This window comes from Pan paniscus, chromosome 1 (assembly GCF_029289425.2).
Source record: "Pan paniscus chromosome 1, NHGRI_mPanPan1-v2.0_pri, whole genome shotgun sequence".
In the NCBI taxonomy this organism is placed as follows: domain Eukaryota; kingdom Metazoa; phylum Chordata; class Mammalia; order Primates; family Hominidae; genus Pan; species Pan paniscus.
In genome coordinates, this window is record NC_073249.2 from 160,196,638 (window position 1) to 160,216,774 (window position 20,137).

At 38.0% G+C, this 20,137-nt stretch overlaps 1 protein-coding gene across 42 annotated transcripts in view; it reads right to left on the reverse strand.

Annotated features, from left to right (window-relative positions):
* SGIP1 (SH3GL interacting endocytic adaptor 1) overlaps positions 1–20,137 on the reverse strand; it is a 211,336-nt gene that overhangs the window by 80,753 nt on the left and 110,446 nt on the right. For 24 of the 42 annotated variants that reach the window (XM_063600622.1, XM_063600615.1, XM_063600569.1 and 21 more), the window contains one exon: positions 19,863–20,038. In XM_063600622.1, the coding sequence (XP_063456692.1) occupies positions 19,863–20,038 (176 nt within the window). Of the gene's footprint in view, positions 1–3,118; positions 3,131–19,862; positions 20,039–20,137 lie in introns of all 42 variants that reach the window. The other 18 variants (XM_055117625.2, XM_055117627.2, XM_055117665.2 and 15 more) reach the window with 1 other exon arrangement.

Consider the following 20,137-nt stretch of genomic DNA (forward strand, 5'->3'; position numbering starts at 1 on the left):
TAGAAGCTGTGCAAAGTGCAGACCCAGAAAGCCTCAAGGTCTATAATTAAGAGCTATCTGAAAGCTTCAAAAGGAAAATAATTCCAGGAGCAAATGGAAGGGCTTTATATATGTCAGTTACCACCACCGAAGAGCAAAAACTGGCTTAGGCTATGCCGGACAAGGACAGAAAAATTATTATCAGCCAGGAGGGAAGGGTCTTTTCCTGTTCACAATTTTACTTTACCCTTTCTCCCATCATTTCCCAAGAATGTCAAAGCCTTTAGTGTTCTATTTTTTGTTTACCAATATACAGAATTTTCTTCAAAGGCAGAAGAAAACTGATTTAGTATCTGGTCTTGATATATTCTATAAGCGGAGAGATCTATGTCCAGAGTTGCAAACCCAAATGCTTGCAGGAGTAAAAAGTGGGTGGGGGATGGGGAGGGGGTGCTGGGAGTCAGGCACATACACATTGTGAGATTCTGGAAAACTTGCCACTGTTCAGTGCACCCCATGTGCGCCATGTGAGAATGTGGGCTTAGTCCTGCCAGGTCTTCAGAGAGATGATGAGCATCCAGATTTTTTTTTTTTAATTTGAAATGTTCTAGTTTTGAAATGTGGGCTAAAATCGTTTTTAACTGCACAACCAAACAAAACACCTATTCATTTGTTCAGAATCTGCAGGAGATTAATTCATCTCTGATTGCAGCCATTTGTATCATACATAATAAGCTCTCAGTAAATTCTATCTGCTGTTATTATTGCTATATTTCTATGTCTGATTACTCAGAGACTTTGCAAATGGTCTCTACTTGTTTTCTGAACAAATTTCCTTCATTTCTAATTAAATACTGTGTTCAATACCTAGATTTCTGTTGGTCTTTCAATGCGGAAAACATTTTATTTTCCCTTCTACTTTTATTTTGGTGTTCAACTTAGAGATAACTCTTATTTTATATGTTGAAACTATTTTCAAAGTGGATAAACACTGCTAATCTATGATTTTTGTCACTGGAATGAAGATCTAGAATGTGGTATATTTCTAAAATTTATATAATTTTCAAAATGAATATGTCTACCTAAAAGAAAACACTGCAGCCTATGTCCTCAGCCTTCACACTGTTCTTCTATGACACGGCAGTTCTATCACCTTTTGCTTAACAGAATTAATTTAAATTCAGTTAACTATGATACCTTAGTCTTAGTCAATGTGAATAAAGTGTTTTAATATGTTTATCATTTCCAACTAACCAGTCTGTCCCCCTTGTCACATTCATTAAATGACCCAGATTTTGAAGTTTTGTGACATCCTAATTTGCTAAATTTAGTGCTATGAGGAAACAAAGATGAAAATGGGCAATAAACTACAAAGCACTAAACAAATACGATTTTTCTGTAGTCTCGTTTTAGCAAATTGAGTGATTAATGTTAGATAATTTTCTAGGAAAGGATTAGAATATATGATCACTACATTTATTACTAAGATTCCTACAAGGATTCCTATTTGTTTTTTAAATGCTTTAGGGTGAAGACAAACTATTTGGCAAGCATTAATTTGCCACACTATTGTAGGTGTTTATCTGTATTTAAACTTGGGTCGACTACATATTACAAGTTAGATTACGGAGACTGTCTATTATATTCAATCAGACATATTTGAGATGATCTTCTAAAACTTCATTTGGGAAGAGAAACAAAGAACCTGCTAGTAACCAAGGTATCATCAAAATGACCAGGCTGAGGAATCAAGATGGACATTTCCAAAGAAAAACGAGGTGAGGGAATGATGGGGGGATATTCTTGTAGTTAAAATTGCCGTGAAGGACAACAGGAGAAAAATTAATGAAAAAGAGAGAATTTTTAAAGCACCATAGGCAAACTTCAGGCCACACAGTCCTGTGGATATTTGAGGTGGCCAAATTTGGTTAATTCAGGAAAATATTCAGGCTCTACAAGAATAAATGAAATTGGCAAAGTGTAAGGAAAGGCTGTTAAAGAGCACCAGTAATATTTTGCTGCCACAGAACAGGCGATGCATAGTTGACTCTGAATTACTCAGAAGCAGGTCATTTAGCTTAGTAATAATCGTAATTGTAGCTGCTTATTTTATTTTTGGAAACCAAAAGAGTTGGGCTCACATTTTGAGACATTTTAATGTTTTGGTCTCATATTTTTGTCCTTCCTGTGTCTCTGTTCTGCCTCCCTCCTATCCTATAGCTTTTCTGTAAGCACCGTATCCTGTATGTGGTGCAGTGGCTGCCAGGATTTGGTCAGCGGGAAGAATAAGAGGTGAAAGCACTTATTGCACCATCCACCTAGGTGCGTTAACAACAAACCAGTCACTTGTTGGTGCTGTGAACATGGAACATAATATCTTCCTATTTTCCAGCAGAGAGGTCACCTCTGTCAGCCATGCATCAGCATTCTGAGAACATGTTCCCAACAAACCAGGCAACCAAGAAGAGAACAAATTCATTTTATTTTTTGAAATCTGTTCCTCGTGTTGCTCTAAAATAAAACGATGTAGGTACATCGTATCAGACTTGTGTTGCCACTAAAAATCACCCACTGCTACTAAAAATTAACATCCAGGAGGTAATTTACATTTTATAAAGATTCTCTTTTCCAGACTCTGACAATTCCAGGAGGGAATATTTTGATTTACTAAAACAAAAACAAAATAAAACCCCCCAGCTTCCCTACAACTCCCCATTCCCGGGCCAGCTTCATAGGCATTCCAGATGCTACTATGTTGTACGCTAATCAAAAATTAACTTATAAAACATTTGCTTAGCTCATGATATGTATAAGTAGCTTGACTAATTCCAGTGGAAACTACAATAAATGAAACTTAGTACCAAAAATATTTGATCGTGTGGCTGTGATTGAACCAGAGGTGAATCTTTACAAAATTACCCCAGGGCCCTTAATAACGGGGTTGTAAAATCACTTAGCAACCAACTTCCTTTTTTCCCATGTGGCATAATGAGACCTGGTCATGGTTCGCAAAGATTTGTTTTTAAAGTTCAAAACCTTGTTTAGGTGTTAAACACAGTCAGTCATTAGATATGCAGATAATGAAAATAAACAGAATAAATAATGTTTGCCCCAAAAGCGGGAAGGACTTATTTCTTACCGGACTTTTCCTCTAAAAGCGTAGGCATGGGGAGGAAGAATAAAGAGAAAATGAGAGAGGTGAAATGTATTTTCAAGAAGAAACAGGTCAAGGCTCAGGATAACCTTACTTAAGGGAGCTCTCGAAGGCACTGCTTTTATAAATGCTTCCTGTGGGGGTCTGATATGGTCATTCCTAGGCTGCTGTCTTTAGTTCAAGCTACAGAGGGCATAGGTGTGGACTTCATCTGGGCATCTGAGCACATTCTAAACTTTCTCTTTCCTTCCTTCCTCCCTCCCTCCCTCTTTCTTTCTCTTTCTTTCTTTCTTTCTTTTTTCTTTCTTTCTTTCTTTCCTTCCTTCCTTCCCTCCCTCCTTCCTTCCTTTCTTCCTTCCTTCCTTTCTTTCTTTTCTTTCTTTCCTTCCTTTCTTCCTTCCTTCCTTCCTTCCTGTCTTTCTTTCTTCTTTCTTTCTTTCTTTCTTTCTTTCTTTCTTTCTTTCTTTCTTTCTTTCTCTCTCTTTCTTTCTTTCTTTTTCTTTCTCTCTTTTTCTCTTTCTGTTTCTGACAGAGTCTGTCTTGCTCTGTGCCCCGGGAGGAGTGCAGTGGCATAATCATAGCTCACTGAAACCCTCAACTCCTGGTTTCAAGAGATCCTCCCACCTCAGCCTCCCATGTAGCTAGGACTACAGGCATGTACAACAGTCTCTGGCTAATTATTTTTATTTTTGCAAAGATGGGGTCTTGCTATATTGCCCAGGCTAGTCTTGAACTTCTGGTCTCAAGTGATCCTCCCACCTCAGCCTCTTAAAGTTCTGGGATTACAGGTGTAAACCACCGTGCCTGGCCTAATCTTTCTTTTGAATGGTTTACTTTTATCAAACAGATCTGTGGCTTGACAATAAAAAAATTATGCCTTGTAATATTGAGAGGAGTTGGAAAATACTACTCATGCATTGTAGCTGGGCACGGTCATGAAATGAAAGCATGAGACTTTCCAGAAGCTCCAGTTTCTCCAGGGAACCCAGAACCTATCATCTTCTCCCAAGTCACCATGGCTAGAGCCGTCAGTTCTTCTTTGATCCCATCCTTAATTTTCCCCTGTTCTTCATAGACAATTATGAATTCTTCTCCCTGTGAGTGGTCAACGGCCCCTCAGAATGCCCTGTTACTTCCTCAGCACCTGTCTTAATGAGGCCTTCATTATCTTTCACTGACAGCACATGAGCTTCCTAGCTGATGGTCCTATTTCCAGCTTCATCTCCTAATCCATCCTTCACACTATCCTCGGAATCATTTTCCAAAAATAGTGAAGTGAATATATCATTCTGCCCTTAAAAAACCTCCTTATTATCCGGAAAATAGAATGCCAACTCCATTCTATGGAATTTAATGCTTTGGTGATGGGCTCCAACTTCCCTTCCCACCCTCATCTTCCTCCGTTGGCTTTCTATGAAGCCTGCACTTCGCTGCACTCTCCTGGCTCTCTTGGATGTGCCGTGCACTTACACGCTTCCCTGTCTCCTGCCCATGCTGCTTCTCCCTCTCCCCCAATCAAAATTACTCATTCTTCAAGGTCAGTAACATTTCTTCCATGAGACCTTTCCCAGATTCGCCTGCCAAAATAAATTGTTCCCTTCTCTGGTTTGATTGTGACCCATTCCTTTTGTTCAAAATAATAAACAAATATTGAAGTCCTTTCTATTGGCCTGACATTTATTAGCCTCAGGGAACAAAGGTACACATTGCTAGTACATTTCTGCAATTTTTATTTTGTTCTGTATTATTTAGATATCTCCACTTGATTATTAGCTCACAGTAATGGCTATGCATGGATTCTCTCTAGCCCCAAACATAGAGTGAGGCACTCAACACATGTTTATAAATTCCCTTTTTGGGGAGCCATTGAAACATTATACAAATGTTTGAAGCACAGTGTCTTTTGAAATATAAAAAATAAATTGTTGTCTGAAATAAGGTTGAATTATATATGGCACAAGCTATGTATCCTCAGTTGTAATGTTTCTTTCACCAGCTCCATAAATATTTCAGTTAGTTCCTACTTAACTGTTAATTTCTCTGCCTATTAGTGACCTCAGGTGCTTACACATGTTGCAAATGTTCTAAAGAAGTGGCACAGCTTTGTACAACATTAGTGTAGGTTATGTGTTCAGATCTCCAGGGCAGAATTTTCTCCTAGAGCAAAAACTAATGCTTCAGAATAGTTAAGGGCCAAGAAAGGGACTACATCCTTGTAGTTTTCAGTCCTTGAACTAAAACTCTTATTTATAAGGTAAATTTCTCAGCCTTTTCTAAAATAAAATGCATCTTATTTAATTAAAATCAGAAGACTAAACATGAACACACAAATGATAAAGGTTACCCCTCCCCTCCTCTACATCTCTCCACCTCAGGCTACATCATATATTAAACCATCTTTATTTAATATGTTGTTTTGCTATGGCAGCAGCTATCAACACCTAGGCTATTATCCTGACCTCTTAGCTTAAAGGTTTCTTCAGAATGTTGGAAAAAACAATAAAAACAAAGATAGGAAAAAACAAAGATGTTTTCGATTTAAAATGGGCTAATAGCATCAGAGTTTATTTTTAATTATGGAAAAGATAAATAAGAGAAATGGGAGTGATATCCCTCTGGGCTTACTTGTAAATAGAAATAGAGTAAGTGAATTTTTGGAGTAAAATATAAATTTACCTAAAATATAACCATTGAATGGTTACGAAGTACAGGGATTTTTTTCTGTCCAATAGTCTAAGAAAACACAATTTCTGACTGACAAAGCTTGTTGAAAAGTGGCTTATCCCATTATCAACAGTTTCAAGGAACTCATAGACCCTTATCCTCTGCAGCTGGAGAGTCTCTCTCTCTGTCTCTCTCTGGCTGTTATTATTCCAAATAACATAGTAAAATGCAAGTATGCACTCAAGTTAGGTTTTGTTGAGGACTACATTTTTGCATGAGGGGTTAGAAACCAATTCAAAATTGAATTGTGTTTGAGAATCAAAGCTAATAGAGGTGAATGAAGAAAATATAAACCAGTTTTGATGGTCACTTACATGAAGGTTTCGTGCTCTGATTACATCCCTGCTTGCTTCCTAGCTTAACAAGGAATTGAGCTGCCATGGGAAATTTTGGCATCAGGCATCATAGAGTGGGATCAAGACATAAAAGTCAGGTTGAATCTGTAAGCCTTTTAAGAGTCTGCAATCATTGAACCTTAAAAATAGGATGGCTGCATCCTGAATCTTCCTCTTTTTATTTTCATTTATATGATGTATTTTTAGAGATAGGGTCTAGTTTTATTCCCCAGGCTGAAGGGCAGTGGTGTAATCATAGCTCACTCTAACCTTGAACTCCTGGGCTCAAGCGATCCTCCCATCTCAGCCTCCTGAGTAGCTGGGATTATAGGTGCATGCCACTGCGCCTGGGTAATTTTATTTTTATTTTATTTTTTGTAAAGACGGGGTCTCACTATGTTGCTCAGGCTGGTCTCAAACTCCTGGGCTCAAGCTATCCTCCCAACGTTGCTTCCCAAAGCACTGGGATTATAGGCATGAGCCACTATGCCCAATCTGAATCTTTATATTTTAATAAATGGGATTCTATTATAAAATAATCACTTTGTCTCAGTTATTTACGACTGGCTGGGAATTCACAAGGAGCAAAAGGATTATTCATTTATTAAGCCATTAACAGATATTTATTGAGCACCTAGTAAATACCAGACACTATTTTAGGGACATTAGTGAACAACAGAAAAGGCCATAAAAGCTCCATTGGGTTTACATCTGGGAGCAGGGGAAGGAGAAAGATAATCAGTAATAAATACTGTCATGCATTGTATATGGATGCTTTGGTCAATGATGGACTGCGTATACGATGGTGGTCCCATAAGATTATGACAGAGTTGAAAAATTTCTATTGCCTAGTGATGTCATAGTGCAACGCATTACCCATGTGCTTGTGGTGATGCTGGCGTAAACAAACCTCCTGTGCTGCGGTATTATTAAGTACAAATACTTGATTATATAAATGGCTGTTACTGGTTTATGTATTTACTATACTATTTATTGTTACTTTTTGAGTATACTCCTTCCACTTATAAAAAACAAGTTAACTAACTGTAAAACAGCCTTGCGCAGGTCCTTCAGGAGGTATTTCAGAAGAAGGCATTGTCACCAGAGGAGGTGACAGCTCCATGTGTGTTATTGCCCCTGAAGGCCTTCCAGTGGGATAAAAGGTGGAGGGGAAAGACAGTGATGTTGCTGGTCCTGACCCTGTGTAGGTCTAGGTTAATGTTTGTGTTTGTGTCTCAGTTTTTAACTAAAAAGTTTAAAAAGTGAAAAGAAAAATTTTTAATAGAAAAAAGCTTGTAGAATAGAGTATAAAGAATTTACTTTAACTATTATAAAGTATTAAAATACCTTAAATACTACAAAGAAAGAGTATAAAGTATTTTCGTACAGCTGTATAATGTTTTTGCGTTAAATGTTATAACAAAAGAGTCAATATGTTTTAAAAAATTTAGAAGTTTACAAAGTAAAAGAGTTATAAGGCTAATTTTATAAATTTAGGGTAGCCTAATTGTACAGTGTTTACAAAGTCTGCAGTAGTGTCCAGTCATGTCCTAGGCCTTCACATCCACTCACTGGCTCACCGAGAGCAACTTTGAGCCCTGCAAACTCCATTCATGGTAAATGCCTTATACAGGCGTACCATTTAAACAAATCTTTCATACCATATTTTTACTGTACTTTTTCTATGTTTGGATACACAGATACCATTGTGTTACATTTGCCTATGGTATTCAACATAGTAACATGCTATACATATTTGTAGCCTAGGAGCAATAGGCTATACCATACAGCCTAGGTGTGTGGTAGGCTACACCATCTAGGTTTGTGTAAGTGCACTCTGTGTTGTGCACACAACGATAAAATTGCCTAACAACAATTAAGCAACACACGGCTGTGTAATAATTAAATAAGGAAAGTATTTAGTATTTTAGAAGACGACAAATGCAATTTTAAAAAGTAGAGCAAATAAAGGGGTTCAGGAATTCCAGGGAAAAGGGTTTTACGATTTTATATAAGGTGGGCAGGGTAGGCTTCCTTGAGAAAATGACTGAGCAAACAGATGAAGTTGATGAGGGAGGTCACAATACAGCTATCTAGGGGAAGAGGGCTCCCAGGGAGCCAGGGAGTAGTGGAAGGAGAGGGAAGAATGGCAGGCGTTAGTCTAGGGATGGGGGAATCTTGACAATGAGGCTCTTGAAGACCACCGTGAAGATTTTGGCTTTACTCTGCTCCAATGCAGCTTATTGCTGTTACTTATCAGGAATTCTGAGGTGTGGACATTTAGTAACTGTTGGTGTTGAGAAGAGGCAAGGATGAAAAAATATCAGAAAATACCTGGTTATGATATGTGCTGTCATTTGTCATTCCTCTTTGGAAACTCATTTTGATTCTCCCTGTGCTGTGTTTAAAAAATAATGAAATAAAGATGGGCTTCAAACAGGTTACAAAGTGGAAAGGAGTTTCAATTGAGCAAAACACACTGAGGCCAGTCCATCTGCCCTCTGTCTCTGTTGCCCACATTGGGACAGGCAGCTTGGCTGGCAGGCACAGCTCTGCACCTCTTCTGTGCTGGCTGCTATTTCAAGCTACAGCTCCAAGGTCCATGGGCAGTTAGAGGCTGTCCTTTAGACAGACAGAAGTCGGAAGGAAATATCACCTTCATTCTGTTTAGAAACGACATTCTCCCCAGTCTTTGAGGAAAAATTTTTTGACATAATTAATATGAGTGATTCACACTGTAAGATTTTTTTTTCTAAAACAATAAAAAGTACATTTACTGCTGTAGACTGCTGCCACTAAAACAAAATCTCCTTCAGAGGGCAAAGGGATAGATTTTTTTTTTCTTATACTGTTACGCTTATTTATACTATTATTCACATATTTGTAGAAACTCCTTAGTAAAAAAATAAGTATAATTGTACAAGAAAGATAATCATTGATAATGTGACCCTCAAGGTTGAAGACAACTAAATGACTGAAAACCTCAGGCTTTAGATGAGAAAACAATCTCACTGGATGTGCACTAGGACCCACAGAAAAGAACACATTAACAAACTTTTTAAAAGAACCTACACATTGTAGAGGAAGAAACAGGAAATTATTGATCTTATTGTTCACCCATCAAGTAGTGAAAAAAGAAACGTGGTTAAGTTGAAGAGGAAAAGATCAAAGCAACTGAGAACCATAAATTTGCTCTATTTGTAAAATAATGCAAGTAATGTAAGTTGCATTATAGCAGAGCTAGATACGGCATACAATTTATATAATGTCCCGTGGTGCATCCATCCACCCAGACAATCAACAATTATTTTCTAAGTACCTACTATGTGTCATTCACTGCTGTGGGCCCTAGAGAAAATGCCTCCTTAGAGAAAAAGTAGACAACCTACAAGCTCTGGGTGCAAGATTAGTTGTTAGAAACCCAACATTCAGTAAACTGTTCACAAAGTAGGCTTCTGTAAAAAACTTACTTTCAAAATTGGTTGCTTCTTTACAGAGCACATTCTACCCTGATTATGGCCCTTAGCTAATCAAAATAGTTTTAAATTCTAAATGCTACTAACATTTAACATCAAGGCAGAGCTTAAAGGTATAAAAGTTAGCGTTTTTTGATTGCAATTAACATTATAATAAAAAACATGTAATTCAATAATTTGCTACTTCTACTGAGGCCATCCTAACATTTTATACAATGTGTCATATTGTGAGTACATAGCCTTATTCAATGAAATTTTGATTTTGTTACAGAAATTGAGTGTTTGTGATCTCCAACCATGGTGATCATGTTTCCAGAACCCTCAAATCAGGTCAGCTTGCCCAGACAGTATAAAACGATGTAGGAATTGTGTTTATGCAAGAAAAATCTAACCCTTACATTTCAGGAAGAGAGCAAAATACCATCTACTGAGAAGGTACAACCAACATTAATTGGAGAAATCATGACAAAGGCACTCCAGGTTGAATACTAAATATTCATACAGCTCAGGGATTTCTTTTTACCAGAGTAAGGTGGGCATGAAAGGTGTGGATTTTAAATGTCAGGAAATGGAAGCAACAGAAAATTTCCTAGGGAAAAAAAAATCAGTAATGAAGGAAAGAAAAAACATGTATCAGATACAAAACTAATTTTCTACACACAGTTCATGGTTTATTAAAATGTTGAGAAGAAAAAAATATATTTTGAAAAAGAAAATTTCCACCTATTTTCCCATCTATCCTCTATGAGTCCTGGGAAAAACAAAAGTTGCATCTCATGTGTTAACTCTAGCTGATTTTGGTCCAGCTGCCTGCAGGTCTGTCTAGAGGGGGCTGGCTTCTAAGCCCATGTCTGGGATTTAGTGGCAATGTCTGTGGAAGATTTGGGGATGGAGTGGCAGTTTATATGCCCCATGTTTGATATCCCTGGTATAGACCAATACAAATCACATTTGCCCTACGAAGTTTTCCTTGATGAGTAGAACTCAAGCTGAACCTCTGCCTTCTAATTTACTGAATAAGAGGTCTGGGCTGAGTGCCTTGCATCAGAATGCATGCAATCTTTAGCCTCTCCTTGCACTGTGCACTGCTTCTACCAGGAGAGAATGCTGGTGTGTAGGAGACTGGAGCTCACCTCCTCCACTGATGACTCTTTGTTTTCACTGAACTCAATGGGGTGCTGAACCTTCTGCTGAAGTGAGGACAGGAAAGGGGGTGGTGTTACCAAGCAGCAGCAAATTCATGAATTTTGCTCTCTGGCAGGCTAATTTGGGGGTGGAAGGGTGGGTGGGCCACATGGAACAGGCAAACAACACCAGACTGCCTCCAGTTCAAAGCTATTTCCCCCTCCTCATATTTTTTTGGTTAAAAAGTTATGCATTGCAAATCTCTAGGATGAAGATTAAACTAATTGTTCCTTCATGACTCAATGTCAGATTCTTTACTTCACTGTACCACTTACTTTCCAGAGGAAGGGAGAAGGCACTAGCCTACATGCCAGGGTAGGTCAGCTCCTGCTCTCACATCATTTCTCTCAGCCCTTGTGAGTTTGCTCAAGTCCTCCCTCGCTATTTTTATTTTCCTTCTGCCTCCTACAAGTCTCTGAACTTAAGGAAAAGGAAAGAAAAGCTGAGAAGGTGATTGATATTTAATGGCACCTCTTCTGGGAGACAGCACTGAACTGGGTATTTTACAATGTTTTCTCATGTCATAAGAAGGTAGACACAATTTTTTTCCCATTTTACAGCCATGAGATCTGAAGCTCCGAGTTGAGGAACTCGCCTATGACCACACAGATAATAAGATATATACTCAAAAGCCTGTGTTCATTCTATTTATCCTTGTCTCTTGATCTTTCTGTGCTGGTTTCTCCATAAAATAGGGGCATCACTATCTCCCAGATTGCTTAATAGTGCTGCTACTCATTTCATCCTTTTGATCATGACTGGGCATTTATAAAACATATAGCATTATTATAATATGCCATTGACATAAAAAGTGCTTGCCAATTGATTAATTGATTAGGGGAACTGAAATAAATGAGTCATATAAAAATGGACATCATTCCTTAACATTTAAAACAAAAGTGCAAACAATCTGCATATATAATAAGATAATTTTAATAAATGAGAAATCACATATCACACAACAGCATTTAAGCCTGACCTGGCAAGGTGTCAGCTCAGCCTCGCTCTCCTGTCATGTGGTACAATATAGGAAGTGCTGTACCATAGAAGACTGGATGGTCTTCTATGGGTGGATGTGGATGAACTCAGTGGGGAGAAAGTCTGTGAGGTGGGCCCTTTGGGCTGGGATTATGGGCCCTTTGAGCATCCATCGATATCCTTCAAAGAGTTTATTTCATGTGAGCATTCAGAAATTGTATGTAAAATATTTTGAATGAGCTAGTGAACTTTTTTTTCTAGAAAGAGAGTCAATGGCTTTCATCAAAAGTAGTGTAATATAGTGGTTAAGAGTTCTCAATTAGAAACTGAACTTTCTGAGTTTAAATCCCAGCAACTTCAGTTACTAGCTGTGATGCTTCGAGTGAGATAATAAATCCCTCAATGTCTCAATTTTCTCATCTGTAAAGTGGGGATATCAATAATACTGATCTCACAGGTTGTTGGGAGCATGAATGAATTAATGTATGTGACACACAGCACTCGTGTTCGCAGCTGCCACTACCAAATTCATCACCATGATAAGTTCTCAAAGTCATCAATGAGCTTAAAGGATGACTTTGATATTTTATTGTTATCCTGATTAATAATAGCTATCATTTACTAAGCACCTCTTTTAGACCTTACATAAATTTACTTACAAAGTACTAAGCACCTTATATGCATTCCTTAATTCTTACAAATATCCTATGAAGTGGGCAGTATTATTAACCTTATTTTACACTTGATTAAGCCTTGACTGAGGCTTAAAGAGTTAAGCAATTTGCTCAGGGCTACATGGATAATAAACGCAAAGTCAGAATGCAAACTTAGTTCTGACTTACTCCAGAGCACAGTATCTTAATCAGTAAGGAACAAAATGCTTGTAGTTAAAAGACACCTTCTCAAGGTAAGCCAGAAGGGATTATTGGCTCTCTGAAAAACAAAAATAAAGGAATCCACGGGAGCACATTTTAAAAGGAAAAGATCACATCAAAGATTAAACCATAGCATTTGTCTTCTCACTTCCACAAAAGCCATGGGAGCCACAGGTTTTAAGGTACCTGCTGAGCACAGCACATGGTGCAGATGTGTCAGACAGTGCTCCATGTGGGATTTGGAAGGAATGGAGATGTCCGTATCTGAGACCCTAGGAAGGGTGAGCAAGCCAGGAGACCTAGAAATGGAGGCCAGAGGGAATGTGGACTGCAGAAAACCAATCAGGAAACTGAAGTGAAGACAGGCAAGCGTTTGAACCACAAGAAAAATTTCAGCTTCTGGTTGCTGCTAGATGTTGTTTTCTCAGACTGTTCAGTATTTCTGGTATTAGCTCTCAGTGCCTGCTACATGGAGGGTGCTCAACATATATTTTGTGAAATGATTTGAAGGGGGAGTTAGAAATAAAGTCAATTATCCATGATGCACAGTGAAGTGTGCCATTGTGAATGTTAGCCTTCAATAAGTCTCCCGAAGAAGTACCATATGTATTCAGGGGATGTTGATGGTACTCAGAACAATTTAGGGATGCTTCCTTCTGGAATTATCTTCAAAAAGCATCACAAAAAACACCTTTTCCCAGTTTGATGCTTAGGGTAATTAATGGGTAATTAATTACTGGTCTTGGCTGTAAATTACTTTTGGAAATTTGAGTTATTTATCACTATTAATGATATTCTTTAAAATGTGCCCTAGGCTCTATAGCAATGAGACAATCTTTACATGTAGCTTCTATTAGGAGTACTTTACATACATTAAATCATTCAACCCTCAAAATAGCCCAATGAAGTAGGTATGGGAGTCACCCCATTAATAGATGAAGAAACCAAGGCACTGGGTTTGCAACATACCAAAAGTCATCAACTAAAAGGAGGTAGAAACCTCTAGTTTGAGTAATTGGGACATCATTGGAATAAGTGTCATTTCTTTTTCCCTCAAATTATCTTAAAGGGAATTGTATTCAATTCAATTCAATTGTATGTTGAATTCTGACTTTGGTTATTTTTTTGTGTGTGTGCATGTGTGTGTGTGAAGTCATATTTCCTTATAATTCATTCCTGCACTGATTATTTTATTTAGCCTCCTTCAAAAATTATTTTACTCTTTAAGAACAAAGCCATTTCTTGTATGATATAATGGAGGTTTGCTTCTACCCTAAATGTAAGGAGTGTGGTGTAAAGGCAAGCAAACCACAGAACTGTTCGTGTTGCATCTGTCTCTATCTCCTCCTTTAGGGAGAGTGGTCTTTACACTGCACGAGCAGAAAGAGATGACCATGGCAACAACCACCCTGTAAGGTAGCTGTTTGTTTGTCCCATTTCAGACAGAAAGAAACTGAGACTCTCACTGAGGTTTAAGTACCTTACCTAAGCAGTACTGCTAGCAAGAGGCTGAGGTCAGGGCTGGCACTTTTCCCACTGTACCTCAGTTCCTTCAGGGGGTATGTACAAAGTTTCTGTTTGTGTTTAAAGAGAAATCAACCATAATTGTCCAAGATGGAGAAAACTAACTTAAAAGTAGTTCCTCTAAAAGGCAGACCAGATTTGGCTCAGAATTAAAGTCTGAGACAGGCAAGAGAATTCCAAGCTGCTTTAACAGAATTCTAGCCTCGAGATGTAGATACATTTTAACCCAGGACATGAAAACACAGTATGCTGTTAGGTCAGAAGGCTGAACATGGGGAAGCAGAGCATGACCCTCAAAAAAGGAGAAGTGGTTTTTTTAAAAAGAATCTAGCTTAAGTAATGAAGAAATGAACAATTGCAGAGTACCAATTACACATCATGTACTGTTATTAGGATCTTCTGCACAAAAAGTCCTTAAGGATTCTTATCATCCTTCCTTTACAGTGGCAGAAATGGAGGATCGGAACAGTTATGGGGCTTGTCTAAGGTTACACAGGTAGAAAGTGGTCGACCTGGGCTGGGGCCCAGGACAATCTGAATCTATGTGATATGTGCCTTCTGTTACTACACACTGGCTTGTGATTAACCCAAAATTCTAGAACAAAATATTTAAACAGATAGCCAGAAAGCACTTGGAAAAGAAGGTGATAACCCTAGGTACCAGCGCAAAGAAACAGGGCAAACTGAACCTATCACTCTCTCTGATAGGGTTTCTGGCCTGGTAGATCCAGGCAATGCCATAGACACCCCAGGTCTCTCAAATGCAGTGTTGTTCTGGAAAAAAAGAATGAAAATATGTGCCCAGAATTAGGGCACAGTTAGGAGAATCATTGTGTGGTGAACAAAGGAGGCTGAAGGGTGTTATCAGTGGATGGTTGTAAAACTGGAGGGTGGTGGCATGCCATGGTTCTCTGTCCTTGGCCTGGTTCCATTCATGTATTTGTTCACTCATTCACTCACTCACTTGCAAGCATTAATTGAATGGCAATGACACACTAGGCCTTATGTCAAGAACAGAGAATTTGGGATGGACACCAAAATGCACCATGCAGAATCTTCTTCAGAAGGTTTCCTTGCACCAGTTGCTGGGAGGGCTATTGGCAGCCTTCAACTGTCAGCACCTCAGGATCTGCCTCAACTGCAGAGAGCTACCTAACCCAAGAGCATGCCCCTTCCTAGTGTGGCCCACATCAGAGCACTGACTGGTTGAGCAGTATCAAGGTTATTCATCTTAGCCAAACTCACACTAACTCTGAAGGCTCCTACTAGTTCCTGAGTTTCCCTGGGATCAGCTCAGGCTGTTGTTCGTTGTGTAAAACAGCTCAACTTCTCCCTCTGCCCACCCCACATCACAGGTATTAAGTCCAAGATCACTCCTTAAAAAACATCTTGCACACTGAACTTGGAGTTGGAGTCATTCTGCTTCATGGAAAACTCACTGGTAAAAGAAGGGGCTTTACTCTTTGTTCATCCTTTAAAGAGTACAACTACAATCAAGGACAAAATTACATATTTGGTTTAATAAAAGGAAGACTTTTCTTTCAGCAGTGGAACAGCCTGCCTCAAAAAACAGTGAACCTGCATAAACAGAGGGACACTGGAGTGTCTCTGTTCAACCTGTTGTTAGCTAACAAGCAGCACGGTATCACTAGTATTTATAAATTAGTGATTAGAAAATTATTTTAGAACATTCTGGATTTAATAGGTACTGGGAATATTTTTAAACATGTATGGGAAGAAATCCCATTTCCTAATGAACTCTCTGAAATAATCTGAGATTACTTAATTCTAACCTTAAGATGCAGATACAATATAATTCAGGACCCAGTGGCAGAAACTGTCAAAGTCTACCAATAGCCATTTGTTCTTTTGTCTTTTAGTAATAAAACCCCGAATGTTAGCTGGCTACATGTTTATCTAGCAAAACACTACATCTTCCAGACTCCCTTGCAGTGAATGTGTCCATGTGATTAAATTGTGGTAGTGGGATCTGGGTGGTAGTGATGCGCGCAACTTCTGAGTTAAACTCTTAAAGAAAACCACTTGCTTTTTATTTCTTCTTTCCTCCATCCCAAGGCTGGTACATGGAAGTACTTGCAGTGGTAAGGCAGCAGTGCTACTCTAGGAAAGGGGAAGCAATAATGCAGAAAATTCCTGGGTTTCTGAATGACCACTGGAGTAAGACTCTTTTACCTCTGGACTGTCTATCAGCTTTGACTTTCACTTGGGAGAGAAAGAAACCACCTATATTGTTTAAGCCATTATTATTTTGGTCTCTGTTAAAACAGCTTAACAAATATTCTAACTTACACAGATGCCAAATCAACCTGACCAGATGTCAAACCTTGGTGATGTTCATTCTTTGCCCTGTAAGCATGGTATCTTTTCAGCAGGCTGGAACATGATAAGAAAAAGAATTATTATCCTTTACCTGTGAGTTAACTCCTGCATTAGCCTTCTGCCTTTTTGGTGCTCTGCCTTGTCCTGGCCAACATTATATTTTATTTCTATATCAAAATCAAGGGCTAAGGCAAAATCTGGACTAAAATTTTGTTTATTTGTCTAACTGTACAGTAGGATTGTTGCCAGCAATTAAAATCTTGATTTGTCTTGCTGCTGACACTTTGTCTTGAGAAGTAAATTTCAGATAAGTTTATATTGTATATACACATAATTATATGATTCATTCATTCCTCCCATTTCATTTCATTCATTAATTTGACCGCCCAATATATATAGTGAAACTATTCAAGTATAATAAAACCAATTCATGATAAAAGAGATCAAATTGGTTATAGTTCATGGATACATATTAACAAATAAATGAAAAGAATAAGTGAGGCACGACTTTGTCTTAAAAACTTCAAAAGAAACATAAATCAGAAGTCCAACATAAACCATTGTTATGAATAATTTATTATTTGAAATTTCCTCATTTCTATTAATGTAATGATTGATGCTTTTGTAGTATAAAAACCATAGTTTAAATAAAATATTCTGATATATCATTAACTGGTGTAGACCCTATTTCCTTTTTAGTGCCTGAAGAAAGTATAGATGTATAATTATCTGCTCTTTTGGCTGGAAACATGAAAGTCCAAAATCATTGTCATTTTGATCATGGCACCAGCTGGATTTTAGGTTATTTCTGCTTATCTGGCTCTGGAGAGGAAGTGCTGCATATGTCATTTATAAAATATATGTACATGGCTGGGTGCGGTGGCTCACACCTGTAATCCCAGCACTTTGGGAAGCTAAGGCGGACGAATCACCTGAGGTCAGCAGTTCGAGACCAGCCTGGCCAATGTGGTGAAACACTGTCTCTACTGAAAACACCAAAAGTAGCCAGGCGTGGAGGCACGTGCCTGTAATCCCAGCTACTTGGGAGGCTGAGGAAAGAGAATCACTTGAACCCATGAGGTGGAGGTTGCAGTCAGCCGACATCATACCATTGCACTCCAGCCTGAGCAACGGAGCAAGACTCTGTCTAAACAACAACAACAACAAAACTATCTATATCTATATCTATCTGTATTTACACATGGGTTATCAAGGAGAGGGCAAGGATTCTAAAGCAAAGAATATGTTTTCAGTTACAACCTCTCTTTAAACTCATGTACATCCAGAAACCTGCTCACCTTTTCCTAAAGTAGTAACAGCTCACTCTTCCACACCAACTATGAAAAATTATAAATATTTAGGAATCACAAAAATAGGAGATCCAGGTTCTCACATTACAGGGAACAAACTGGAGGTGTGGGTGCAGAAATGGGAGCTGAGGGTCCCTTGGTCTGCGGCGTTGTTGGTTTGCAGAAACAGAGTAACTCCGAGGTCACTCTCTCTGGGTGTCTCCATCTAGTTTTCACTCTGCTTCCCTTAACATTTTTTCATCAGAATCTTAACCACATCATGTCAATATATTTCCTTAAAAATAGATGTTGAGAAGAACTTAGAGTAAACCACCACATTTTGCTGCATCCTTAGCAATGTATCTGGTTGGAGGAATAGCTACCAGAAAACTTAGGCATACATATTCCATTCAAAAGAAGGAATCTCTTCCTTCCTGGATTCAGCTACATTCCGGCAAACATCCACTATGTTTCTGGGACTGTGCCAGTACATTTGCTTTCACATAAATGTGTTCACTTAATCCTCTGAACTTGCCTTCTTTTACTTACCCCAGGTAGCTTCCAAAGGGTCAGTTTATTACACAGAGAACAAACTCAGAGAAGTGAATAAAATAAACTGCACAGACATGGCTCTAAACTGGTTTTAGACATTTAAGGAGATTTTCAGTAAAAAATATTATTCAGTAAGTGAAAAATAATTTGAAAGATGCCACTGAAAAGTGAAAGAGTGTGCTTTTAAAATACCACCATTACTAGAACTCACAGGCCAATATGTAACTTTAAAATCCGCACCTTCCATTATAGAAGGAAAAGAAAACTAATACATTTCATGCTTCCCTTTTCAAGAAGACATCTTAAAGTAGCAGGGGAGTATATGATTAAAAATTACCTTAAATATTATTTACTGTGGTTAGTTTCTCTTAGCAATCATTTTGGTTGTTACCAACAGTAGCGATCAAGTCCATTATAAGCATTAAACACTAAAGAAAGCGTCATTATAGACACTTTTCATCCCAGGGAGGCAAAAGTTTATTCTCAAAAGATGGATGATTACAATTCATTTAGAAAAGTTAGTTGAGATGTTTCCTGAAGTATCTCGAAAATGGTTCAGCATTTATTAACTGCTCTGTTCAGGGGGAATGCTGTACGGAGATCACATCTCTCTAAAGAAGATGCCAAGAACATATTAGCTGCCAGTTTGAGAGCCTTCATCTGTTCCTCACAACCATTTTTAGAAAACAATGGTGGCATTTATCAAACAGAGAAAAGGCTGTACATGTTGGAACCCAGAATTCAGCAATTAAAGAAACTTAGTAGCTGGGAATTGGGGAATGAAAGTGCAAATTGTGCAAAAATAATCTCTTTTTTTTTTTATCCCAAATCTTAGCTTGTCTGTAGGAAAATACCTACTTGAACAATATAAATAGGACAATACTTATATCTGAGGTACCTTAAAGATGAGATTATTTAAGTCAATTTGATAATACAATAGAATGAAGGATATGAGTTTTAAATTTGATTTAGACTATGATTTGGATTAGTTTTTGGTTTTAGAGCATAGCAATACAAAAAATAACCAGTTTCCTTCCACGTATTTTCATGTGGTGTATCATAGAAAAGGAAACTAAGATGTGTTTTTAAAAATCACTGTTAGCAAATCTGTGAACTTCATGTTGTTTCTAGTTGCTAAGTCTGCATGAGAGATAATTCTGGATAATCTTTTTATTTTATTTTTCTTTTTAAAATGCTTGCAGGAAAATAAGTCAAAAGAAAATGTGGTTCCATATATTTTTCACCTTTTTGAAAAGCACAAGGACTGCAATATAAAATAAGTACAATTTTCTCAAGCTAGAATGAGCTTCTTAGATTTATAGAATTCATGATATGGTGACCATATGCAGGCTTCAATTTAAGGAGTTTCTGATTGACTTAATGCATATAGGCAGAACATAGCCCTGTTCAATCTCACTAAAGCTTAACACACACACACACACAACACTCACCACTGGTGATGGGGAAAGTGCGATGTTGCCTATTGATGCCTTCAATTCATCTACAGTTGCAGCATTCTTAAGAATGTCTTTAGATTGCAATGGTTTAATCTTGATATTAAATTTCTTATGTGATTCTTCTTCTTCTTCCGATTCACTTGAAGAATAAAAGTGCTTTCCTTTGGTAGGTAGAACACAGTTAAAGATACATAACTCTTTCTTCTACTGGGAGGCAACGACTCCAAGACAAGAGCAATTGCATATAGAGACAGCAAAAGTATCCTTAG